Raw genomic sequence first — 27936 nt, 5'->3', positions numbered from 1 at the left:
GTAAAAAGCGTGCATCAAAGAAGAGAAACGTTGTTTGAAGCCAAACGATCTCTTTCACGAATGCCTGGACACATCTCGCGTGCGTATAAATATATGCGGAATTCATTTTCATTACCAGTCTATTTTCCACAAGTGCTATAGTGTGACGTGAATATTGTTATCAAAAACGTTTACAGCTTCAAGAAAAATGAAGCTGGTAAGTGAAAAGTGTTCGTGCGTTACAGTGAAAATGGATTTATATGGATTACTAATGAAAAATGTAAGTGTGCGCTACTAACACTATGTTGTTCACATTTTTTCAGATACCACTAATAATTTTGATGATAAGTTTAGCAGTGGGAAGTAAAGCTCGCGAGTCCTTCACTTTTCCACCACAATTTCAAGGATCCCATTCGAGCATGTTCAATGCTCCTGACAAACAATTCTATCTGCCTCCTGAAAGTCATACACCTATGCCATATTTTCCGATGAAGAATTTCAATAATCTCCCGTTCCCGTACCTTCCGCCTACAGTTACGAAATCTCCGTCCGGATCTCCTAGTCCCTTCCCCCCTATAGTGCTCTCGACAACGCTTTTGCCAATGAAATCCGATGAGGACGACGAGGACGATGAAGATAATAAATCTTCAACGCCAATACCACCTTATTTTCGAAGCCCATATAACCGAACTCAAAAAGGTCCAAGCCCTAAAATGGAAAAAAGAGAAATGAGACCGATACCGAAGAATTTTCAACATCCCATTGATAGAATAGATACCAAGTTACCATACCAATTCAGTTCTGAAACAACAACAGTTGGCTCACTAATGCAAGCAATGTCGCCTCGGAGTATTGTGATATCGGATATACAGAGAGACCACAACAGTATGGATCAAATGAAAGCCGCTAGTTATCAGGGGGCACAATACGTGCCACAACCAAATGTTTTTATCTCTACAACAGAAACCGCGATACCTATTCTACGGCTATCGAATGAAATGGATTTAGATGGAAGCTTCAGCTACGAGTAAGTATGAAAAACACCAACATGTATAAATGACCACTACGATGTAAGATTCCTAAAACGTTTTATTATTTTAGAGCTTTGGGCGCCGATCAGACGCATTATGTGCAACACAGTCGAATGGAAAATATGGGTTCAAATAAAGAGGAGCAAGTAGTAGAAGGATCATATTCATACGTTGGCGATAACGGAAAAACATACACGGTCCATTATATTGCAGACTCCAACGGCTTTAGAGCGAGTGGCGATCATTTGCCCGTGCCGCCGCCAGTTCCCGAAATTATTCAGAGGTTTGTATAATATTTATAGCTCAGTTTTCCCATTACTGCCTTTCAAATATGTTCTGGGCTAATGAAAATTTATTTTTTATTACAGAGCAGTACAATACAATATTGCCGAAGAGCTCAAAAAGCCACCGGGTTCAAAATCATGGAATGAAATAGAACAGGAAAACGAATTAAGTGAAAGCGAAAAACGACATCGATTCGCCGTCTCACCGCCGCATCTCAGTAATTTATTTACTGGGAAAACTCCTGAATCATTCTCGCATAGTTTTTCACAAGCTTCTAACACACAAAATAATTTACTAGCCGCAGCCAGTTCGCAAACTCCTATACAAACCATTGATTTCACAGATCAAAATAAACAAAACAGTGGAACAATTTCCCCGCAAATAACTTTCCTGGCTTCACAGGGCGCTCACGTTCCGTCGGTAAACGCGCCACAACAACAAAATATAGGGAGAATATTCACAACTGAAAGGCCAGCGTTGCCTCAAATAGTTAACTACGAAGCAAACATGAAAGATACAGCTGAACAAGAAAGTAATAAAGCGTTATGGAGGTGGCAGTATGGTTTAAATGCTCAAAACTCAAATCAAAATCAAAATGTCAACATGGAGAAAAATCTAATTTCGCGATCGTCTGGTGAGGATGATATTAGTATTAATTTCAGTGACATGACCGCGGATCAGTACACCAAAATGATACAACAGCAATTCAATCACGGCAATGGACAAAATGTAGAAGCACCACATCAATTTGAGAAATCTAATAATCAAGGACAGTATTACAATAATTTCAATGGCTATTCAAACGTTGGAAACGAGAAACAGTATAGAAATGAAAATTTTAATACAGTCAATCCTTTGACTAGTGAAAGTCAGTATTCAACAGAGAGAATTTCACCTTCAACACATACTATTGACTGGTATAAACAACAAAATAATTATAACAATCAATACAACAGTGAAAATACAAAAGAAGCAAATAATGAAGTGAGCCAGACCTCACGACCAAAACTTATAACTCAAGATCACTTTATTCCTCAGAGTCAGACCGTAACCCAAAAATACAATTATGATGACAGCGGTTTTGAATCAAGAAGAACGAGAATTTTACATAAAAATGCTAACTTATATGACATGAATTTGAATGTTTTACCTTTAAGCTACGAGAAATCCATGCAATACAATACTACACCCAAACCGCTAAAAGAAGAAAATGAAAGCAAAGTACTTTCAACTGATGAACCACTAGTTTTGTCCACTTCTGGTAACATCAAGTTTTCTGACTTCATTGTGCCCGAAGACAAAAATGATTTCAAACCAATATTTACAGTACCTGAAGTTGTAAAGGAGACGACAACAACAACCACAACGGAAGCAAATATTGAAGAGATTTTAGAAGAAAATATATTCTTAAAGAACCTCTTTAGGAACAACAAGAACGACCAAGATATAGGTAACAAGATCAAGGATGAAACCAAAAACCTTCAAGTAAAACCTCTAGTGGAAACAAGAACCGATAAATACCCGAAGTTCATTCAATTCGATTCAAAACCTTACAACGAAATCAAGACAATCAAAAAGAAGCCTATTGATCTAGCTGAAATAATGAACTATTTATCAAGGAACCAGTTTGAATCGAGCAAAGTAAGAACAAAACCAAAACCACAGATGCATGGAAACTATAAACAGAAGAACGAAATGCAATACTTCACCGGCGATGATGACCAAGAGATGGTTGAAGACAAAAATACGAGAAACTATCGTACATTACAACAGCAGGAAGAATTGCGTGGAGTGATAAAAAACTATAAAGTTTTACAAAGGAACAATAACTTCGCTAATGCAGAACATGATAATGTTGATGGACTTCAAAGAAATTTGAGTCCTCCGCCTGTTAAAGTCGTCAATTTACCTCCATTAGGTCGAGCGGGTCCCACAATGAAGAGCTACCTACCACCAGTGTACGTATAATTTAGTAACAAAACCCTGTGATTAATGTAAGTGCTTTGTAGTATCATTTTGTAAATAATCCTCGAGCATTTATTAGGATAGGTTTTTAAAATAAAGTTATTTTAATTTATTATCAATTTGTTTCGATGCACATACTTTGCCAAATAATTCTAAAATTAGTGAAGTGTTCCAATTAGGAAGTATTCATTGACTGTAATCTTTCTATTATACTTTTCAATTTCGTATCTAAAAAATATATAACACAATTCATAATTACTTAAATAACTCAACTATCGTTCGCATTTATGCGTTATATATGCGCATATTGCAATTCCAGTGAGCCAGACTATTACAAATAATATTATTTAACATGCAGTTATAAAATCTGTTCAGCAATTTTATCACGTGTCAAAAACATTCCACCACTTTATCATATCAAAGTGGGAACTGGATTTAAAATGAAATTAATAGACTTATCTTAAATACTATAGTGTCGAAAGCATAAGTAAAGATCGCGTGCGTGTCCGAGATGAATCATCTCGCTATCCGCACTGAAAGCGTAACGTTAGAAAACTTTCTAAGAATAATTCGCACCATACTACATGTTATCGATTCGTCTGAACGTCTGTTAATCACTTAATTGACCAATAAAACTGTATTTGGTTGATTTAATAGCCTAATGATGTTTACACAACAGAAAGCAACAAAGTAATTGAATTAATAGTGTTCTATCACGTGTTTGAGAATTCATTAAAAAGTAAGTGAATAAATAGTAAGCAACTGCCTTGATAATGTGAATGGTATTGGTGTTTACAACTACTGACTAAAATGCTGGGTTTGATGCGGATCCAAAATAAGTAGTATTACTTTTCTTGCAGTAGTTTTCTCTGCAGATATTTGATATAATTTTCCGTCTCTTAGGTAGAATTCTCCTCTTATCCTTCAAGAATATGAGTTAATCTACTCATACGATAATTACCAAAAAAAGAAATAACAATACTGACTTAAATAAAACTTTTATTTAATAATCAACCTCCACAGCATTCATACAACTTCTCTTCTACAATCGATCCTCTGAACTAAGAAGAAAACGAACAAAACCCATTGACGTCTGTTATCTTAAGTTGCCACAATACAAACATTACCGACACTATTTCAAAGTAAAATAAATGAAAGACCTCACACAAAAGTCTGTTGTAGAAACCTATTAAAAACTCTATTAACTTGTCTCTCAAACCCATTCCGTTTCATTGTTGTTGAAAGCTTCGAGGCTACCAGATATATTTTGTTCTGACGTTGCTTTTATGTAATTAACGCAGCTTCAATCAGTATATGATTTTATTTATGAAAATTAATATTTGCAACTTTGGTTTACTGAACGAAACATAATTACTGTGTTGAGTGAAATTTTAACACAAACAAGAACAGAAGCATGTATTTAATAAAATATTGTGTTAATGAATAAAATGAGGGCCAGCCAATTGTTAGTACAAATTAACTTAGCTTAACGAAGATATCGTGTCCAAATTATAAGAATAACTAAATTTATTTAACACATGAAATTCACAAGCTCAAAAGAAGGCTCTAAAATATACAACGAAATTGCCGAAACGACTCCATCAAAGCGTTCCTCACAACAGTTGTTGGGAGCTATACAACAAAAACAAAAGAGGATCCCGTAGTCCCAAAGATTCGCCATCTCCAACGACCATTCTTATTGTTATTCAAATTACGCCAGTTGCTTTTATTTGAAACTTAATTAAACAAAAATCTACCTCCTCATTAAACATTCGACGGATTTAAACCTCGATGGTCGGTGTAATTTTATTTTGACAAGCAAATTTTGGCAACAACATGCCCTATTCTCTACGGGGTAATGCATATTTTTGAATCTCATTAGTATGTTTGGGAAGTGTAGGTTTAGATTGTTTATTTGCACCAACAAATTCCAGTGCTGACTCTTTTCTCCTTTGCAAAACTCACATCGTAAGTAAGGTTTACAGCCATAATATTTTTCAAAACAATATTTACGACTTTAAATAAAATTATGCTTAAAACCCCAGACATTATTTACGACTTCCCAAACAATTTCAGTAACATTAAAATTATAATCTTACGATCATTTTTAATGCTAATAAACATACAAACTACTTAATCTAATTAGTGAGAAAGATATCGCAAAAATAAATATAAAGGGAAACCCAAATCCACGACACAAAGTACGAAGAAAAAAAACAAAAATACTCAAGGCGTTTCTAATTAAAGAACAATATCCAGGAAAGCAATTAGCAAAAGCTAATACTGATGAAGCTAGGGTGGGTACTAATATACCTATATGTACCTTTCAATAGTCAATTTCATAAACTGCATCCTCCCCTCGCTATAATCAGTGCCTTGTGCATCTGCTCAAATTAACACGTCACTGCATATTGCTTTAAGCACTTTCAGCTCAGCGAGGTTTTGGTGAATGTGAATTGATATCATCCTTTTAGGATTATTATTATACGATCCCAGGATTTGGACGGATTGATGTCTCGCGCGTCATATTATGGTAATGACATGAGTTTTGGAGATTTATTGAAACGAGGAGATTGACCGCTGTATTACTCTTAATACGACACATTCGGATATGCGAATTTTGCATCACGTTCAAACAATTTATATAAAGTCAACCTTTGAAAATACAGAACAGGTTTTAAGCATTTTCGTTCGATTCGATTAGTTCTAATTTAATTGTAACGAAAAATAATCCAAAGATCTTCGGGCACAGCCTTTTAGACAGAAGCAGTCTAATCGTTTAGCTTTTAAATTATCTTGTGTTCCAGCCTGATTAATCGTGATAACATTCTGAAATCATCCCGTTATTGTTCCCTTACCTAGGCATAGAATACAACAGGCAGACTGAAACATAAAGTTAGCAAAATTCACGTGTTTAACGTTAAGAAAACAGTACAAAGGGCCGCACACAATACGCGCGGCTGATTGCGCCGCGTCTGCAGACTACGCAAATTACATCGTATATTCGAGCAAACCTCGTTTGGTTGTCACCGTCGTCTAATCATAGCGCAGCCGTCGGTAATGTATAGGATTCAATATGTTTTCAAACTGTACTGTGAATATGTGAAAAGGTTCAGCGTAGTATTACTTTTTTGTAACACAACCCGTGACAATAAAATCTAGCAATCAAAATGTTATAAATGAGAAGCGTGAATGTTTAGATGGATGTTTGTAACTCAATCAATAAGAACTAAGACTACTGAACGGATTTGATAAAACTTGGCAGTATTGTAGCTTCGGTACGTCAATAATAAGACCTATTTATCCCAAGTTTTTTTTAACATAATATAAGACATTATAACGTTCACGAAGACGAAGTCACAGGCAAGAGCTATTATATATTTTACTCAAATACTACAAACTACAAACCTGAAAAGAGATATTGTTCTGTAAATGTAGGAACAATGTAAACTTAAAACTGCTACATATAAGCTGTACTCAAAAACAACACTCCTCTTGAAGTCCTTTATAAACAGTTCATCTTAATACCTAGCCACACATCACTCAAACATAAAAGCCTGCAAAAACAAAACAAAGCAACATAAAGTGAGTTGTCTGGATGCATAAAGAACGTTTTATCAAGTCACCATCGATTCACAACATGTACAGTCAGAAGCAATTATATGCAGGTAGGCACTGTCAATTTGTCAATATCATATTTAAAATGGAAATAGTAAAATTACTACTTATATTGAGAAGAATTTAATGCTAAATTAGAAAAAGACCAATAGGACTTTGTCTGTCCTGGGAATCAAACCCGGGAGCTAGTTGTCAGCAGTTGGAGACAGAAACGACCGCGTCATGAAGGCAAAAAATCCAAATATGTATTTATAGGAACAAAATAACATTATGAACAAGTATAAAATCCTATTTCTGTGTTTTGTTGGATACCGATAACAACCGCTGCTATCCCAAATGTATAATTGATCCCAAAGTAGGTAAGAAGGCAATAGCATTTTTGTCAATTAACATAGAAAAACAACTACTCTAGAATTTCATGTAAATAATTTACAATCAATGTGTACTGTTCGTTGAAAAGCGATAATTAAATTCATATTTTTATACAAACAATTACGATAGAAAACATGACAGTGGGTACATACTTTTGCTCGTGACTGTACAGTGTACATGAGTCGTAACGGAAAGGACATCAAAGAGGTAAGGATAGATACTCACACAAAATATGTAAATTCTAATGCCACAAGATCAAAGTAAACAGGAGCTGGGTGATTTTCACCCAACATCTGATTTCCGTGTTTTTTTTATCTGCTTCGATGTGTGGATGAAGATGGTGCTTTTAGTTTCAACATTTTAATGGATTCTATGAAAATTTATTCTCGATTTTAAATTTCAATATTATATCGTAAAGGTAAATTTTGTTATGGTCTTTCGAATTGTTGTAGTGCGATGCAATATTAATTGTGTCACAACAAGTAAATTTTCTTGAACCACAAAGAACTTACTTAGTTTGATTATAAAAATATGAATATAACCACTTCTACCTACTATAGAAGCTATATCTAATATATCTTATTTTTCTTGCGTATAGTAATCCAATGCTTATATTATTCGAGCACTTTGCCGATGGAATTACCGATATACATTTATTTCCATAAACCGCCATAAAAATACGGTTAATGACTTTAATGGAATAATTAAACCGTTTTACATTCCAAAACCAGTATCATGTCAAAACAAATGAATCTTCGCTTTTATTACGGTTCATCGTTACCGTATCGCAAATGTGCCGAACAAATAACTGTAAAACATATTCGCTTTAAAATCCGCTTACTCAGACAAAATCAATTACATCATCGAAATAGTTTACACAACACGGTAGCCGAAAATATCCACTTATCCCAAAGTTAAGGGGCTTATTAAACTTAATACGTGTGCAAACAATAGAAAATAGTTTCGGGAATCATTATCTGGTATAACAAGGCCCGTTTCAAGCTATTCTCTTTCATTGACTGTTAATCATTAAACCCGTTAGGGTCCTCAAACGATCAAAGTTTGCCTATAACGGTTATGGCCACCAAACGTTATGTAATGTGGTTTTGCCGTGTCCAAGGATATTTTGAGGAGTACAGCAATATTTTCAAACTGTTTTGTGAACAAACACATGGCAGGAATGACCCAGATTCCTTTGTACACAGGCGCAGTAGACACCTGACAAAAATGTGTTTTTCTTTGTCACCTGTGTTTTATTCATTCATAAAAAAATATGTGCTGACAGACAGTGATTTGTAGAATACGCCTACATAGAAACATAAATACAATACTCTATTACTTATATATTTTTTCTCAGTTATTACTATAGTTTGTCAGTTGACAAACTATATATGACAACATACAACTCTACTTAGTTAAGTAGAGTTGTATGCAAGGTGCGCGGGTGGTAGAGGTATACAAAGTTTAGAATTTAGGACGTCTTTGCTATAACTACCATTTTTTGGTGATACACCTATATCTCAATTTAACTATATGTATGTAACTAACACAAAATATTTTATTGGTTAGGAATATTCATGAAAGGCACTATGTTTTTCCATAGTAGCAGCAATGGAATTTTGTTTTCCTTGAATCAGGATCATGCGTGTGATAAGACAACCAAGCAAGAAATACACAAAATATTATTATATATCTAAGTATAGCGACGCTGCTTTGAGCCGCCTCTGAGTTTCCGGGAACCACTAACGCCTCTAGCGAATTCTATGACATCTATTTTGCTTTCACGTATTTCCAAATATCAAATACGCAGGTGGTGTGATAGTATGTATGTAACCTAAAGTTCATAAGCTACTGCTTTTAGGTATGTATAGAATGGCAATATACTATTGAAGTGCAACAGCTATTGTTCAAAGTTTCAGCTACATATGACTTTGAACTGTATTAAACAGGAAGCTACGTTTGTCCCTGATCTGTCTTTGTTGTAGGTATCAGAACTAAATCTACCAAGGGTATTTACTGGAACTTTGTAATGAAGATTTAGCAAACATATTAGGTATCTTGAGTTATAATTAGTTAATTACAGAATTAATGTTTGTCTTGACATGATTTTACCAACAAAACTTACTATAGGTAATCCACAAGTTTGCTGCATAAAAGTTTGTTATGTCTTTTCCAAACCTTATACTGTGTCGTTTAAACTGAAAGATCATTGAAATCACAATCTTAACAAAGTAGATTAAAAATACAATCCTTTGCTCCAAAATTCCTTCTATTTTCCTCAGGGCATCATATTATTCCCCGTCCCTTTATATATTTATTTACCAAGAAACTAATGGTATTCAGCCACTGTTCTAGAAATACTCAATATTTATTCAGACGTAAACGTTCATAACACCTTTTTTTATTGCCAGGCTTCGGAACAAAGCGTGGAAAATTGCTGTTATATAACAAAAATACTTTTATGATTCACTGCGGGATTACGAAATGGCCAATATTGGTGATGGTGTTGGATCAAATTATATTAGGAGGCAATATTGGTATCTATGCCTTTGTTAAATGTATATCTTTATCTACTGAACGTCTTTTCGTGTGCTTGATGTATCACGTTTAAACCCCCATAGCTGAATCCCGTTAGTATGGTTGTCGTCAAAAACATTACAAATTTCGTTCAAAAATATATCAAAGTCAATTATCCAGGTCCCTAGTGATTTTATATCTGGCGTACCTACATAATAATATGTACATAATATATGTTTTTCATAATAATCATCAAATTTACTAACCTACTTTTTATATAACTAACTTTTAAAACAGTGTTTAGAATTTCAGACCACGCGACGAAATAACATTTAACTTGCAGGACCTTTTTGAAGAAAAGTAGATTCAAACCAAGACATGAGACCATTCCCTATCTCTTAGAACCTTAAACCTACACCAGCATAGTTGTATGGTCACCAAAGGTAAAGTTATTGGTCTGCAACCATTATACTTCGTGATAAGTTATTGTTCTGTGGTGCGTAGCCTCGATACGAGTTACTGTTGTCTCAGACGCCTAATAACCGAGTAAATCCTGCGCTTAGTTGCTAGTCGCCAGGTGCACCATGGGAGATCGTTTCATCTGATAAACTATCCTAATCGTCTACTCTATACTGCCATAGTGTGTTTGTGTTAGGTTTTGTCTCGAGACTTCCGAAAACCATATACCTTAGAAAAAAGTATTCGTAACATATAGCTCAGGAAAGACGAGTCTTTCCTCAGTTAAGATTTGCCTCTATTTTATGCATTATTATCTATTTACCGTACACATTTTATTGTTATCTCTTACTGGAAGAAGACCCATGCCCAGCGGCGGGACAGTAATAGATTTAATTTATTTTGATTTATAATTATAAACTATCAAATCTTTTGGGCAATACTCTTACATTTCATTAAGTATCATACAATTTCTCTCTATCTGTGTTTCCAGGCAGAATCAAACTATCCATTATTTTCTCTAAAACAACTAAACACAAATACATTAAATTCCAACTCACTATTCACGTATCAATCTCAAATCCTGCATCATTAACTCCTGAGCCCTTACAAGAGCGAATCGAAGTTGACAAACAACGGAACACATGGCTGGCATGTAGTGACATTTCCCTTTATCCAAATCCAACGAGGGATTTACGGCTACGAACTTTGCCAATATACGTGCAATCTATTCACACGCACGGCTCAAGTAAATACTAGACGATCTTATTTGTGACGTATGGGAAATCAAAGGGTTTGTAAAGCAAGATTTGGTAGATACCAGCCTTTGCTGGCGACACCGTCCGGTTGGAGAATAAACATGGCTTATGTCTAGGCTAAATAACAGAGTAAGTCAGTTCTATAGCCTATGTGCTATTATAGTGTGTGAGCTAAAACACTGCCGAATGTTATCAAAATCAGATCAAAAGCTTTGACGTGATTGAGTAACAGACATTCATCTAAACATCCTTACATCCAAACTTTTGTATGGACAATTTATTAGTATAAATTTGTAGAAATCAATCAATACTATAATTAAGAATACACACAAAACATATATTGAAAATTATAAACACAAAAAATTTAAATTGGGTTTGATTAAAGTGATGAAAAATTACAAATAATAATTTGTCGTTGCTACTAATGCAAAGTAATTAAGAATAGCACGACAAATTAGATGTTTCACGTTAATGAGGAAATTGCTGTAGCGATTTCAAACAAGCATGTTAATCTGATTATGATCATAAATGTTCAAACTTTCACGCAAATACGTTTCTTTTCATATTCTGCTAAAATAACATAAACAAAATGTAGCGTGTATATAATAATCAAATCAGAGTACAATAGTTATTTTAAAATTATTTAATTGCTTTACCAAAATCATAATTACATTTAATTTACTTTAACTTAATTTAAGTAAGTAAAATCCAATTATTTTTATGAATAGAATGTAGGCTTAGTAATTTAGTTATGTAACTAAGTAATACAAAGTCCCTATGGATGCCTTTATTTCTTTCAGAGTAAAAAAAAGATAATCAGTAACGAACAAAGGATATTAAATGGATCGGCTCCAATATAATGAAATAGGTATTCTAGGGAAAACATAAAAGAACATTTTAACGACAACAACTTACACGTGATTCTGGTTTAATATCTCAGCGCATTACTTTATACATTGTATAAGTAATTAAGTATATTCTGCGGGGTTATCAATATTTTAGTAAGACAACCCATGGCGCAGTCATTCCATAGATGGGTGACTGCATATTGGGATTTGGACTGAGCATTCCCGTGCTCCGAAGGGCAAGTTAAAAGTCGATCCCAAGCAAAATACTCCGTCGTTAAGCCATTTCATAGGCTTGCACTACTATGACACTTGGTCGACCATACGACAAAATTAATATCTATGTATCGGAATGATTCAACAACAAAACTGTATGATTATAGGAAAAGTTTCGTCAAATGTTTTACGAAAGTTTTAATTATAAAGGTACCTGTCATTAGCTGATGTCCACAGTAAACAATATTACGCCTCTACTTTTCAAACTGAAGCTTTGAACTTGCTAAAATAGGTACCTGTAGATATAAATATCTTATACGTAATGGAGACCACACGACTTTATAGATAATATTGAACAAGTCTATTGTTTCATTTCAATAACCCCACCTTAAACTGTTCTGACATAATTTAGATAACATGTTAAATACATTATTCGGATCGTGACATGTCAACCGATTGGACTTTGATAACGCAAAGACATGTTCAAAGAACGTATAATAGTGTAGATATTGTTTTTGTACTGTTTATTATACCATAGGCTTATGAAAAGTACATAAAATAAAATGGATGGATACGATTGGTTCGTGATTATATTCGTCCCCTAAAAAGTAAACTAAAATTAATTTAATATAAAGATGTGATGTGAAGATGTGAATAAATTAAATTTCAGAAGCCCATCTACTAGAAAATTATATTTACTGCTACTATTTAAAATAAGATTTTCATACAATATAATTTTCGTGGAAAACATTTTACATAGTTCCATTTAACGTTTAAATGCGTATTCGTAACAAAAACCTATTCCAACTGAAAATGGCGTTTTGCGTCTAATATTCTCTAAAATTATCATACTGGTCTGAATTCGCTTGAAATCACAGACAGTAATGAATAAAGCTTTTCGTAATGTACTCTCTAAAGTATAATAAACGACTCAAGTTCACAGTCTACAGTGGTTATGAGCCATTCGCCCCTATTCAGCAATAAGAGTCGCAATTTCAGAGGACTTTTTCTTAAGTGAAAAGATGACGATTTGAAATTTCGCTGTAGAATTACTTTCTCGTTATAACATTCGTGAAAAACTTCTCATTGAAAAGGAGTGTTAATGATTGCGTGGCCTTTAACTCGTCCTATTATGCTTTTATATTTTTTTATTCTTTTATGCTTTTATATTTTTTTATAATAAAACACATTTCTTTGTTTCACAGTTACCTTAACTTCGACTTTTTCTTAACCTGATACTATTCCATTGCTGGGCAAGGGTCTTATCTCGAACGAGGCTAGGGTTAGGCCTTTAGTCTACCACGCTGACCAAGTGCGGATGGGGTCATTGGATGCTTTCAAAAAATATATTTAACAAATCACAAGAATTTAAGATGACATCACGATGTTTTCCTTCGACGTCCTTCAACTTCAAAGTATTTACATTAAATAAAAGGCTATCTGAAATTGCTTATTTTAATTGATATCTTCTTCTTTTTGCAGTTAACTTTAAGCTTTGCCGTGAACTACTTCTTAGAAGTCTTCAACCAATACCGAAACTTAAACTTTTAAAATATACCTAAAACAGGTTGCCTCACAAAAACAGCAGTGCGAGATAATATCAGTGCTCTCAAGACAAAGTAAATTAGAATATATTGTAATGTTCATGAACCTGAACCGAGTTCGTGTGAATACTCGTGTTTCTGTATAATTTAGTGCATGTAACTGCTCATAAATAATTTTAAAGTAACACCTCATCTCGTTTACATGAAGAGGGAGTATGAAGGCTATACGATCCCAAAAAGTGGTATAAAGTTCTGCTTTCTTAAACGTGTTTTTACGAGTAAAATTGTAAATATACATTTATTTATGTTACTATTAATAAAGTATTGGAAATTAGACGTTGTAAAATGTTATAATTTACTTATAAGAAACTATTTAATTGTCTACTTTAACTTAACGCCATGGGGCATGCACTCGTATAGCGAAAATATTAAAATGTAGATGAAGCAGAAATGATAAGTTCTGACACAACATATCATTAGAGACCATTAATCTCAAAATTGCTTCAATTAAAAATCATAATTAAAGTAAAATACTTTGTACATTCAATGAGAATAGAAATTATACCTGAACGGAAGTCGACAGTCGGAATTATAGAAATGGGTGTCTCACAAAAAAACGGATTTCCCAAAATAGCATCGCAAAAACGCGGTCGAAAACCGGAGCTACCTATTTACAAATTAGATAACCATCTTAAAATATGCAGTAAAAACAAACAATACATTTAAAATATAATTAATCATTTAAAGTAGGTATTTTCATGATTTCTTTTACAGGTTAAATATTTCCAAGCAGATGTTGTATTTAACACAATGGCTACATAACATGGGTTCTGTTTTTCAACACTCATTACGATAAGGGTTAGTATTAATTGAGTTATAATTAATGACGAGCAAGGAACAGATTGTAATCAATATTTTTTAAACAAAACATACTTAAGCACTTAAACTTTAGTTTTGAGGTTCGGTTTGATGAATTGCTTAAAAAATGCAAACATGTTATTCTCTTACTGCTCGTAAAATGATGTGGAAAAGCTGACTGTTTTCTTTTCATAACAATAAGTTAAGTTGTTTGCCTTGGTAAGACAACATTGTAAAAATCATTTGAATATACTGGGGTACAAAACTAATAGATATTTGTACAATTGAACAAAATATTAGGTCGGGGAAAAAGTTTTTTTGGATATATTTATTTATATATGAACTTTTAATAAAATCACAAATGAGTACACGGTTCATAGGGTTTCTTTCAGTGAGCTCGTGAGGTACCCAAATATCGAGCTTTATTGTTTAGAGAAAAGATTTTATTACAAACTTTCATACATACTATAATGCCAAAAGACTTTTTCCCCGACCTAATATTTCTTTGTCTGAAACATATTCAAGATACAAACACTTCTATTTATTTTATTGAACCTTAATTGGATGATTAATATGTTACTCTAGCTACTTTACTTAATTTTTAGGCGCTCGTCAGCACTAGCTCCTCGGTAAATAAACCCATCGCGATCTACCTAAGCACGTAAGCAACAATGCGTACGGCGGGGGCCCTGCGATGTCATCACGTCGATTAATTAGTGGAAAATGAACATCCCACAGACTCGACATTTTCAATTACAACGTATCCCAAACTGAAGTTGATTACACCAGCCCGAAGGGAATAGTCCAACGAGTTTAATACGCATTTTGCAATTGAGTTAAAAACTAACGGATCATGAATTTAAGGCATTAAGCGAATGATTTTCGCGGTTCATTACCGTTGAATAATTTTGTTGGGAATCCCTGAGTGTAGTGAAATGTAGGTACTTTTTTATATTTTGTACTTTTGCTCGAGGTTTTTAAACGAATCGTCGATTCAAACATAACGCTCAACAGAAGTGAAACAACTCTACCACATTATTTAGTAAGGTGTTTAAAATTATCTATTGCCTAGTATTTCATCTACTTATCACAATTGCAATAAACGGATAAATACCTACACGCAAATGTTCGAAAGTCTCTGTTCCGTTTCTACTACAAAGATTGCAATGTTAATCTTCTAATAAATTAGATATTATCTTGGGGGATAATTAAAGTAGCGTAACGTTATGACCAATAAGTACTTCAAAGAAAATACCAACGCGTTTAAAATTACTTACTAATAGCTATTTAATAAAGACACATAAATGCGTGGTCGCTTCAAAAATATTCTCTTTCTGTTTTTCAGCAACCCCATAATAATTATACTGAACCATGAGGCGTAACTCTCAAGAACAATCTGAAAAAAGTGAATTACTAAACTTTCACCTGAGACGAACTATGGAAGTCATATACAGTGTGTTCAAAGAGCGTATATACAGTATGTTCCAAGTTTTCTCATAACGAAAGTGGGGAGTGTTTTAAGCCCCCGCTGAGCTACAGTTTTTGTAGACTTTTCCTTTTACTACACTACTCAAGTATGCAGATAGACGGGCTTACCTAGGTTTGGTTTTATGTTCTCGAGCTTCCAAAAGTCTGGCATAAAAATAAACTAGGTTTGTTCCAAAAACTGTATTGCAGAAAATGATACCTTTTACTCGCTATTCAATCTACGAGTAAATGGTTTTTAAATTGAATAGCGAGGATGCCTTGTCTTAGACTTATTACATAGTAAAGACAATAAAAAACTATGAGCTATTGAAAATGCACTTCTACAAAATTAATAAGGTAAACTCTCTACATTCCTGTAAACTTTGCATCTTACTTCTTGTACCTAGTACCGGCATGAAATTAACGGCGTTTTAAAGCCTTTCTAAGCAAAGGTATTCTCCTCACACCTCCAATCATTGCTCTCCGGTGCCATTTCTTACAAAGACAAGCCCTAATATCAAAATCAGCTAGATATAGACCAGCAGATAAATCTCTTGTAAATCAAAATTCTATTATCTCTCACTAGAAAGGTAACAATCTATTCCCTACAAAGTGTGGTAGAGTTTTATAAGTCTGGCGGCACATCTGGTGCCTTCGCATTAGTATGTTGATGAGGCAATCGCGATCACGCCGAGGATAACGTGATTTATATAGCTCGTAGGGCTGTGTAGGTACTGCAGTTTTGATGGGTACTTGTTTAGAAGGGAAATTACTTTCTGAAGTGGCTGAAGTGTTTTCCGTTTTTTTCATGGAGATAAGGGTGTATGATTTTGTTATAATCTAATTGAAAAGAAGAGGGAGCAAATGTATAAGCATATAAACTATCTGTGTATTTAGTATTAAACTAAATATGTCAGTGTTCTAGCCATGCTATTCTGACTTCACCTCACGGATCAAAGCGATTCTTTTACTACGGAGGTCTATTTCAAGTCTCTTAAATTTCCAAAACTTACCTTTCAAGTTGTTTTATAGTAATAATGAGGAATTGCTACCACCTTAATTATCTTTTTTTTATAATACTCATCATGTGAATTTACGATTTCCCAAAATATCTTTATCACGTCCACTACAATATTATACTTGACGAAGCCATCCCTAAAACATATAAATTAGGGTCGTATGTCAAATTTTTCACGTATATTCCTTCGATAGGCTGTCGGCGTGGTGACCGCGGTGTAATTGATAGGACAGATGATATTAATGTCCCACCCTACGCAACGTGTGCACACAATTTATGTTTCAATACCGCAGAAACTACATTGCACGTCGCACCCCATGTTCTGGAATATTCGACGACAATTTCGATACGTAACAAAGTTAAATTGCCTAGGTTTGATTTTGTACACCTGTGTGGGCTTTATTAGTTTGTTGGAGTGGTGCTGACTATTGGTATATTTTTGTATGCCGAATTAGTTTTTTGGGTATAAGCTGTATGCTGAAGTTTTTTTATGTTAGGATAGAGGTGAATAAATTAATCATGATCATGGCTGTTTCTGTCTCTTCTATATGTCCACATTTATAAGAATATTCACAATTACATTTTAAATATATGCATATTATGGTCGTTTAGCAATAATATCACACAGCATTCAGACATGTAAACGTCCAGCCAAAGTTTAAAATTATTGAACAAAAATACCACTGATCTTTATTTACAAATTAACTAAGTATTACAAATATTTTATTGACATTAGGACAAATAAAAAAAAGTACAACTCTAGCTTGTTTCTGTATCAAAAACAAAATGATTATCAAAAAATTTAGAGCGACATCTACCTTATTCTCAAGAACTACGTGTGTTAAATTTGTTATAACGCCATCTGTAGAAATTTCTGTACAACAGTTTAAATCTAACCATTCTACAATGTTTACTTGGAAGTGAGTTAGGGAAAATACACTAGATGGCGCTAATACAAAAATAATAAATTGCAAGAAAATAAAGTAAAATTAGGTCTAAATTAATTGGACCAAGTTCAGCTAAATAAAGCAAAAGCAAAAAGCGACTTAAAAACGAATGCAACTTAGCTGCAGATTTAATAGCTCCTTTTAGTCACTGTTTGAGCAATTCGGCCACTGGTTGTTAATTAAATTTGACACAAAAAAGTTAAACCTGAGTGTGACTTTATATCCTTATTTGCACAAATATTAACACTAATAAACGTGACACGACTTCCACATTTCCTCGAAAACGCTTTGTTTGTTTAACAAACCGCATTTCTCAGATAAAATCACAGATCGCTAATACAATTTTGTCCGTAGACCGGCTGTATTGTGGCGCTTGAAGTTCAATAGCGAGGCTCTATAAGGAAAAGCTTTCGGGCAGACTTTGTAGAGTGGACCCTTTGTAGGAGAGATAGCTCATCTAGATAAGTGGGTAACGCTTTCATGGTGAGAACGACGGATATCATACACTATGCCCTTACAGACTTGACACTCAGCCGGTCCTTTCCACTTTTCTAAGGAACTCGATTTTACAGCGATACGAAGGATGTTCGAAGTAAAATTCATTTTGTCACCAGTGTGAGAGTTTTTACACAATCTTTACCCAAAATGTATTGTTCTTTTTTACTAGAAAGAGACATGTTAAAACTACAAAACGTAGAATTTTTGCTTGAGATTTTGAGTGTGTCTGAATTTTCCTTACGATGTATAATATATAAGTCACTGATTACCAAACTACTATTAGACCAAACGAAATCTAAACATTTAAGATAATATCTCAGTTTTCATAGTAACTAGAAACTTAGATAATGAAACTCGTAATAGTTTTATCTGATTATGAGGAACTAATAGATGTCCACAACACGTCAGGCATGACGATAATTTAATCTTAGGTTGACGAACAAGTTGATTAACCAATTAATTGAGAAATTAAGTTTGATAAACTCATTTCATTTAATTAATTATCATCTGTTAACTAAACCATTGACGTCCTTGCAGCTTCTCTATGCATCAAGTTTCAATTCTTTTTTCGACTTTCTTTATATAGTTTATGATATTTAATATCCTCGAAAAACAGTTATTTGAAGCTTCTACTAGTACGGTGAGCTGCTGACATGAAAAAAACTTCCTTTATAAAATAACAATAAAATAAATTGTACCTTAGCGCCTGAGACTATATGTAATGCTTACTCTTATTTATTTTCTTTTTCTAAAGTTCTTATTGATATCCACCACCAGTAGACACACGTGTCCTATATTAAGGGTATCGTATTGTAACGTTCTAAAAACCCTATTAATAAAATATTCCGTACAAAAATGTGAGTGAACTAAAAAGAAAGAATATTTTTTATACATCGTTGCTCTATATTTTCCGCTCTATCTCAATCCTTTGGCACGTTCCCTAGGTCATGTTTATGCGTAGCTTTACTTCACATTACCTTATACAAAACGTGAATATCTATTATACGCTAGATACTATATTTGCAACTCCATTGCTGGTTTAAAGCCTTTTCATAGCACCTTTTGGTCGTAATAAAAAAGTATTTGCTGATGTTTTCATGAAAATCCGTGTTCAGGTCCATGTATATGAAAATAAAAAACCGAAATTTGTATATTCCCGTAAGCACGTGAGTTGGAATTTATTACGCGTTGGCTTTCTGTTATTTCGCCCCCATATTATTTCCCAAATACATCCTTTTCATATATCCTTTGTTAATACATATTTCTTCATTTCTACTTGAATTATTATTCTTATTCATAGAGAAGTTAGAACTTTGTGGCGTTCGGAAATTCATTAAGCAAAGACTAAAGATGGACACACCTAATTACCTAAATTAATTGTTTTTTCCCTAAGTTTATAACTATGTATTTACTTCAATGGCAAAACTAGGCAAACCTGGTATTTAATCCAAATCCCCTACTTAAAAAACGCAATAATTCGACTGCCAATAAAGCAAGCATGTTGGAAACTCGCATACAAATCCTCATTATAGTAGTTAGTAGTTGATAAGTACCTGTGAACCAGAAGCAAACTCATCAGCCGGCGGTTCCCGCGTGAACCTCTCGAACTTGAAGCTGTTGGAGCGGTAGAGCTCGTTGTCTTCCCGGGAGCGACGGCCGCGGCAGAACCGCCGAGTTATCGACGTGTGCCTGAAATAAATTGTACAACGTTTTACCATTTGTTACTGGAAATATAACTTTATATGGCCTTATTTTGGTGGAGTTTGTTGTTGCTTAAGTTAAGGTTTATTATTGATTTTTTGCAAAGGTCTTTTAAGGAAAATTATACAGATAAATGTTTGGGCTGCATCTAATAGCGTTACGAAAGTAGTTTGAGAATCTCTACGGTGCCGTAGAGATTCTGTCACAGAACCTTTACCTTTGTGACGGATAGTGTTTATAATATTACGTTAATTAATTTAAAATAAATGTGTTTAATGTTTTGCATGTTTATAAAAACATTGATAATAATAACATGTATAAATATTTAAACTGACCAGCCAAGAAGTAAGTAAACTGAACGCTACAGTCTCAAGTCAGTTAACCAAAAACATGTAGGTACCTACGATTCGATTTCTTTTTTCAGCTTTGCTTCAGCTGCTACAGTAAAAGTGAGCTACAATTTGATTCCGGGCCTGGGTTATAATTACTTTCTATACATATGGATGAATTGTAAAAATACTTATCTATATAGTGGTTACACAAATATTACACATTTCATTCAATCACAATAATATTATCGCGGGACATTGATTTTGCAACATGATTATATTTTACGGATAGGACATTAACTATTATTAAAACTACTTATTTTCCAGGATGTTGGAATTTCCTACGCCTAAAACACTTCTCGGGATTCGAAACTGAATGAAAAATGTGAATGAAAACGTAGGTAGATATCATTTTTTTATGCGATAAAATCCGAAAACTGACCAACACTATTCATTCAAAGCTACCTGACTTGCGCAACTCTGCTCACATACTCAATTTCGTACCTTTAGTGTTTGTTTTTACAAATTAATGATAATTTATAAGTAGTCGATGATGGATAGCCAGTGATGGACCCTTATAAATTTGGGGTATAACAATTTTTATGCTAAGTATAATACTAAGCATTATCAAAATAGGTGCAGCGGTTCAACCATGTACAGACAAACAGACACTTGTATTTATTTATATTGTTAGTCTGAATTTTCAATTCCAATCTATAAATAGTTTTAAATGATAAACGATATTTTATTACTTATATTGCAAAATATTATGAAACACCAATGTTGCAAATTGTTCCAGATGTTTATGAAATTCTTTTTTTATGTTAGAAATATGTTCATGTCATAATGATTTATAATAGATAAAATCTATTCAATATTCATAGACAGAAACGGTGTTTCGTTTTATTTTTCCTAGCAATGGGACACTTTTTTTGTCATGTCACGCTATTCGATAAAATTGGCCATATCTTAAATTACTGTTTTATTTCGTTTCTCTTTAGCTTAACAAAGACTGAAAAAGGTCTTTAAAGGGTAGGACACTACATTCATTGGATATAACGGTAATGCGTCAGGTATATTTTTTTTTTTCATTATTTTATCTAAGTATGTTTTATTTTGTATCTGATCTTGAAAATTTAAGATTCTTAAAATTAACATTATAATAAGAAAATTCGCGAAGACGTACAAGTAAATAAAATAAATAAATAAAACAAATAAGTAAATAAAAATAAATAAAACCTTCTTATTCTTAACTGATATTGTGCTTTTGTTTAGCTCCAATTCGCATTTCTCTCGTTCAAAATCAATCTCACCGTCTCTATGTGAACGAAAAAATGCCTTTAGCATTTCTTACAAAATTAATTTCAAATTATTCTAATACACATGTTTAATATCATCGTATCATGATAACAAGTCTTTAAATCATCAAGATAAGTATACATACGTTTTATCACGTGCAGTATATTATCAGTTTGTTGCGACATTATCTACATATGTGCTCTCCACTAAATAAAAGGAAATTTTAATTAAACAACCGATCGATTTCTATTCAATTACATAATGAGTATTATTTCTATGAATAGAAAGGTACCGGGAACTAATGAAAGGCTTTTATTCCTTTTAATGAATAGTTATCGTCTATGCAACTATTTTTAATGATAGGTTCTATAATACGAGTAGTAATGGAATTTTAATCTGGTTTTGTTTTGTTAAATTGTGGGTCCCGGCTGTAAATTTCGAAGATCTTTGACAGTCGCTAACAGTAGTCAGAAACTTGAAAGTCTGACAGTCAGTCTTACCGAAGGGTATAGTGTTATGACCCAGGTAACTGGGTTGCAAAGGTAAAACACTGGTATTCAGCTGCATCCGATGAGACTGGAAACCGACTCCAACATAGTTTGGAAGAAAGGCTAAGTTGTGATGGACCTGGTTTTGTTTTTTAACATGAAAAAATTCTTCTAATGACTGCCTCTGTGCGGTCTGTAGTGAATCCAACTGCTAATCATAAGACTTCAGGTTTAATTCCCAGGTCGGGCAAAAACAATTGATCACTTCCAATTTATATAATTGTAGAAGTATCCGATATCGGGATTACCATATTAATTCTCGCCGTATATTACATAGCGCTAACATTGTTAATGGTGAATCGTGGTCGTATTTCGGACTATTTCGTACACCTGTACTTAGTTTGTTCAAGTTTGCATGCGTGATATTTTGAAATGAAGAAGAAATGTTTTTATGAAAGAGTCCATTAAAGAACACGATCCTTATAGTTGTATTCAGCACTAATGACCAAAATAAGGCTATTTATTCGTGATATGCAAAGAATAGACATACATACATATAAAGTTCTCCGACAGTTTTAACGAGGTTGAAAGCTTCATGGTTCAAGGGAGACTAGCTCTATAATAATAATAATCTACGAGGGTGATTAATAACCGTCATGTTAGAACAAAGTTGTTACGATACAGTGAACTTGTTGACAACAACGTTCTTTAAATGAAGATATACTAAGTCATCAAATGACATAACCTAAGGCTTTCTTTACTTAGTAGGTAGGTAGGTATATAGGATATGTTGTGTGAATGAAATCTTATGAGTTCTGTGATCCAGCGAAAATGTCTAACCCCCGGTTTCTGAGGTACATTTAGCGGTAGTTTATCTATTCCATAGCGTTTAAACACATATAAAAAACGCTATTAAATACATAAACTATCGCTAAATGTACCTCAGCAACCGAGGGTAAGAAATCTTTGGGCGTGCCTCGCCTCTATCGTAGTTTATCCGACTGCTAATCATGAGTACACAGGTTTGATCCAAAGGGTCAGGAAAAATGCTATTGGTATTTTCTAATTTATATTAGAATATTACTCAATTGCAACCCGGAGTTTCATAATGTGCCCGGTATTGGCAATAGGTTCGCTCTTACTTCATGAGACTAACATTGTTAGCGTCGAAGCGTGAGTGTATTTCACCTCTGCCTACAACTCCGGGTATAATAGGCGTGATATTATGTCCGTATTAAACGAATAATTCGTAATCTTTGGGGCGTTCGCAACGTAATGGAAAACCTATCAAAAGTGTTAAGATTAGCATAACACGTACACGTCTTATATCAAAGGTGTCGCGAAAGATATCGACAAATTATCGGAATACGATTTACAAGCATCGTAAATAAGATATTAGGATTTATCTTTGTACTTGTTGAAGGTGTGCAAAGTTTATTTATTTACATATTGCCGCCAAAATGTCTGGGTTATGATAGTTGTTAGGTATTACAGATTTTGTTAAAAACCGAGCAGGTGTATATCAAACCATCATACTCATTCAATCCTTCCAATGACTGAAGTGGATTTGCTCCTAGTATCGCCATGATAAACTGTCTTTATTTGATAAGACTACCTTGTGTAGGTAAATTAAAAGGTTTATTGCCAAATGACATGACAGGCACTGAATATGCTCATAATAATATTATTATTATGTTGTCTAACAGAAATGACTTAAAAAATGCTGGTCAATCCATTGACAACGAAAACATAAGTTGTGGTAGCTACAGAATTTGGTGTTTATTAAGTCTTCTGGGTATAATATACGGGTAATATGATAGCTAAGATAAGCTTTATGTTATTTATTCAGCACGTCTCTAAACCTAAAGTCGCCATATTGCAGTAAAGCCTACTTATATCGCAATCGATCGGCGAGATTTCGCTCAGATATTAAAATCACCTGGAGCAAAAGCCGACATTCATCAATACCTTTGACCTACATTCTGTTTCATATCAGCTGTATCTATACGACAGTATTTGTCTAGAGAATCTAGTGTATAGACTTATAGAGTTTAATATATGAAGCGCATGTTGTAATCCTCTGTAGTTAATCCTTTAAGCCCATTAGTTACGGGGATCGCAAGGCATGTTTATCGTGAGGGAGCATTCACGTAATGACCACGAGAACAAGGAAACTACATTATAAATCCACCAACAATTTAATCTTATAGGTTTTGACTGGTATTGTGAAGAAAAACCGACCAATTAAGGTTTTTAAAACATTTAAACAATTTAAGTATACTATTATTGAATGCATACTTCCATACGTGATATCGCGCCTGTTATATCTGAAAGTTTAGGCAGAGGTGTATTACACACCACGCTTCCCCATTGACAATGTAAGTCCTCCATAATAGGGGATGAGTCTGTTATCAGTTATCATTGACCAACTAACCAATCTCCAGGCTACTATTATCTGGAAATGTATTCTAGTAAGAAATTGAAAAGACCAACAGCAGTTTTTCGACCCAGGTATCAAACCAGAGATCTCATGATTAGCAGTCGGACAAATACAACGGCGTTACAAAATCACCATTTAAACAAAGTACGTAAGTATAGAATCATCATGATTGACGAATTACGAAAACGCTATACCCAAATCTTGCAGTCAATCACTTTAGTATACAGTATCGATTCCAGTTAAATCTGGGTATATTATACACATTTATCAATCCTTTCCGAGGCGACTCCCTGGAGAGTACCGATAACGTGAATTTCAGTAAGTAGGTTATAAACTCTACGTTTATTGCAACTGGTGGTATTCTCGACTGAATAATTTAAAAGGCAAATTGAATGGTCTGGTGGCACGTTACGAAGTTTTTGCCTGCTCCCATGGGAAGATGTGATTTCATGGATGAAGATTTAAGCCGTTTTCGTCCTTGAAATTCTATGTGGAATACTCACCTAGTTTAAGAACTTAATTACCTAAATTGTTTATAAAAGAAAGAACGTTATGGAAGTAAATATTTTTGTAGTTTCTACCGTATAATTAGTATCGGGCCTGTGTATTTGTAACCTCATGAAGTGCCCACCTCGGTGAGAAATGAGAAATGAGACGGAAAGAAACACTCCAGAAGAGTAGACATCGAAAACAGGATCTACCTACGTCCTACATATATACCTACTGCAGAAAGATGTAAAGTTGATATCCAATAAACTACTGGACTGCTACTAATGGAGTCAACTACCCGAACACTTTGTACCAATTTTCCAGTCGCTCATAATCTTTACACAAACTCATTGCTTATACTATCCATTCTTGTCACACGATCCATAAATCCTAACGTTCCCATCTCAGCTGTATGAATCAGCAGTCATCTTTCATCCACCCTTGTGACTCATACTTCCGAACGACTAGCGTTAGAGTACGGTTTGCCAAGTTTTTCTATTACATAGATGTTATAGTGAATTATTGGGAGGTTTTCTACTTTGTTGTGTTTTCGATCAAGTTATAGGCATTTTTATAATTAAGTTCTTCTCTTTTCTCTTTCCATCAGTTATAACCGTCAATATTCCCATCCTAAATAAGTTCAAGATAGATAATCTCGAGTGCAGATTTTAACCCCTTAATTAACTTGTTTAAAAATTATAACTTTTGCATAACAACCTGTAAACTTTAGCTTTCCTAGTAAGTTACAGTTGGTTTCGCAAGCTAGGGATGGATTAGATGGATGTCTCAGATATAAAGGATATTTTTATATTCTTACTTCTAGGTCAGACGCAAAGAAAACTCTCCTTTAATAAACCCAGAAGAACTATCCTTACACGAGGCTATAAATAACGGTATCCATAATTCACAAGCTTGGGTATTTGTAACTCAGATATCGCGTAAACTTATACAATGTTATATACTGTGTATGTACAGTGTTTTATCCTTCTGTGAGCGTAGCCCGTACAGGGCAATGAACTGGTTATATATTCATGGTTTATCCACTATCTTGAAATATGCTATCGTAGTGTGGAGTGCGAACATACTACAGTAATTTTGCCTAAACTTTGTAGGAAGAGTACAGAGTTGGAAAATCGGGTTAGTAAGTTTTTCCAAATACTCTTGTCGCACTCTTGTTAGCGTGAGTAAAGGTACTCTTCTAGTTTGAAGAAATTGTGAATAGGGCTAAAGAATTTGATGATAACGAATGTCCTTGAGCAATGTCTAATAATATTGCATTCTCTTACTAGAAAGTTATGTACAACTATCAGTAATTTAACACTTGATTATAGATAGCGCCTCTTTTAATCACAATCTTTAGAGTTGTTGGAACACTTGAAATGCCATTACTCATTATGTTAATTACCTTAATGTTATTGTTTTGTTATTTAAGAAATTTCATTAACAGGCATTTATTTCCGCATTGGTATAAGGTTATAAGATGAACTCAACGTCGCGTGAAATAGTGTGAGTGATCCGAATAAAGGAAACACTAAAATGCTAATACGGAGACGTGTGCTCTGAAGAGTAAGCACTCACTTCGCAACCCGCCTTATAAAGCCGGGGCAGGAAAATGCTTGTTTATTTTCTCGCCACAAAATTGTCGCCGAAATACACGAAAAGAGGAAATACAGGTCACTATACTCCAAAGGAAAACTGAAGCGTAACATAAATAGAACGCATTAATCGTGTTATGTTTGTACTTATTATCAAAGTAATAACTGTTCAGTCTGCGTGCAACCCAATCTGAACAATACGTAAGAAACATAGTTCCACCTCAATGGAAGATTTAATTTTTTAATCATTCACTGCGGCTCATCATGCATTTTAACACAAACAAATTACCTGGCTGCGAACGCAACAACATAGTAGATTTACATAAGTCAAACTAGTCATGTTGTGCAACGTACCGTATTGCAGTATAATGAACCCGCTGATAAAGTTACTAACATATTTCTCATGCAAATAAGCTAACGTTTACCTAGAATCGCTAGAATGTAAGGGCCATTGTATGCCGAATATCTTCAATCTGGCTGGAGGGCGACGCTTCTGCTCCGCGCGAGGCTCCTCGACGGGCGGAGTGTGGTGTCTGCTGCCGGAAGATGCTCGTGTACCACTTCGACGACGCCTCCTACGCCTTCTCTCAACCAAGATAAAATTATCACCGTTTCTTATGATATATGACGAGCGTAGGGTCGATTTCTCCTCGCCCTGCCTTTGTCTTATCAAGTCAGCTGTTCTCAGAGTATGTATGTTCTGATACTCAGCTTCCTGCGGAGCGGCCGACGTCACTTCTCGGCTAGTCCCGCTTCCATCCCTCTTCTTACGGGAGGAATGGAGACCAACCCGACGCCAAACCTTTTCCATCTGTATTTGATGTCATCCCATTATTATTCGCACTAATCGTCACAATTTAAACGCGAGGAATCACTTGTCACAGAATCCACACATACAATGTTTACTATATCAAATAGCCTAGAATATGTTCATACCATTCATGGGTTTTACACCAAATATGTCTGTGATTCCCACATAAATATTAACACAAATGAATCACTGGCCAATCAGCCGTTCCCTGTCATTGTTCGAACTGATAAATATTTCAGGAGCACTCAGGTAATCCGCATTTCACGAGCGGAGACGCGACTGCAACAGTTAAATCTCACAAATAAGGGCGTATTATTAATTTCTCTTATTAAGACGTACTAGGTTAGTAGAATTAGGGGAGAGAATAACGTGTTTTTTGACATCGCACTTGCACAGTCCCGGACCTAACA

The 27936-nt window shown here is 34.3% G+C and overlaps 2 protein-coding genes across 2 annotated transcripts in view; one reads left to right on the top strand and one right to left on the bottom strand.

The window, feature by feature from the left end:
* hwt (SH2 domain-containing adapter heavyweight) overlaps positions 1–27936 on the bottom strand; it is a 225575-nt gene extending 197639 nt beyond the window's left edge. Inside the window, exons 1-2 of the mRNA XM_076123296.1 lie at positions 27141–27936; positions 19928–20063 (exon numbers count right to left, since the gene is read on the bottom strand). Of these exons, the coding sequence (XP_075979411.1) occupies positions 19928–20063; positions 27141–27526 (522 nt within the window). The 5' untranslated portion in view covers positions 27527–27936. The remainder of the gene's footprint in view (positions 1–19927; positions 20064–27140) is intronic.
* Positions 37–3375, top strand: LOC142978745 (uncharacterized). The gene is made up of 4 exons (XM_076123298.1): positions 37–196; positions 303–1006; positions 1081–1293; positions 1379–3375. The coding sequence occupies exons 1-4, from the start codon at positions 188–190 to the stop codon at positions 3261–3263; spliced, it is 2811 nt and encodes a 936-aa protein (XP_075979413.1). The 5' UTR covers positions 37–187; the 3' UTR covers positions 3264–3375.

This window comes from Anticarsia gemmatalis, chromosome 15 (assembly GCF_050436995.1).
Source record: "Anticarsia gemmatalis isolate Benzon Research Colony breed Stoneville strain chromosome 15, ilAntGemm2 primary, whole genome shotgun sequence".
NCBI lineage: Eukaryota > Metazoa > Arthropoda > Insecta > Lepidoptera > Erebidae > Anticarsia > Anticarsia gemmatalis.
The sequence above is the reverse complement of the archived record's forward strand: the minus strand, read 5'-3'. Positions and strand labels throughout refer to the sequence as shown.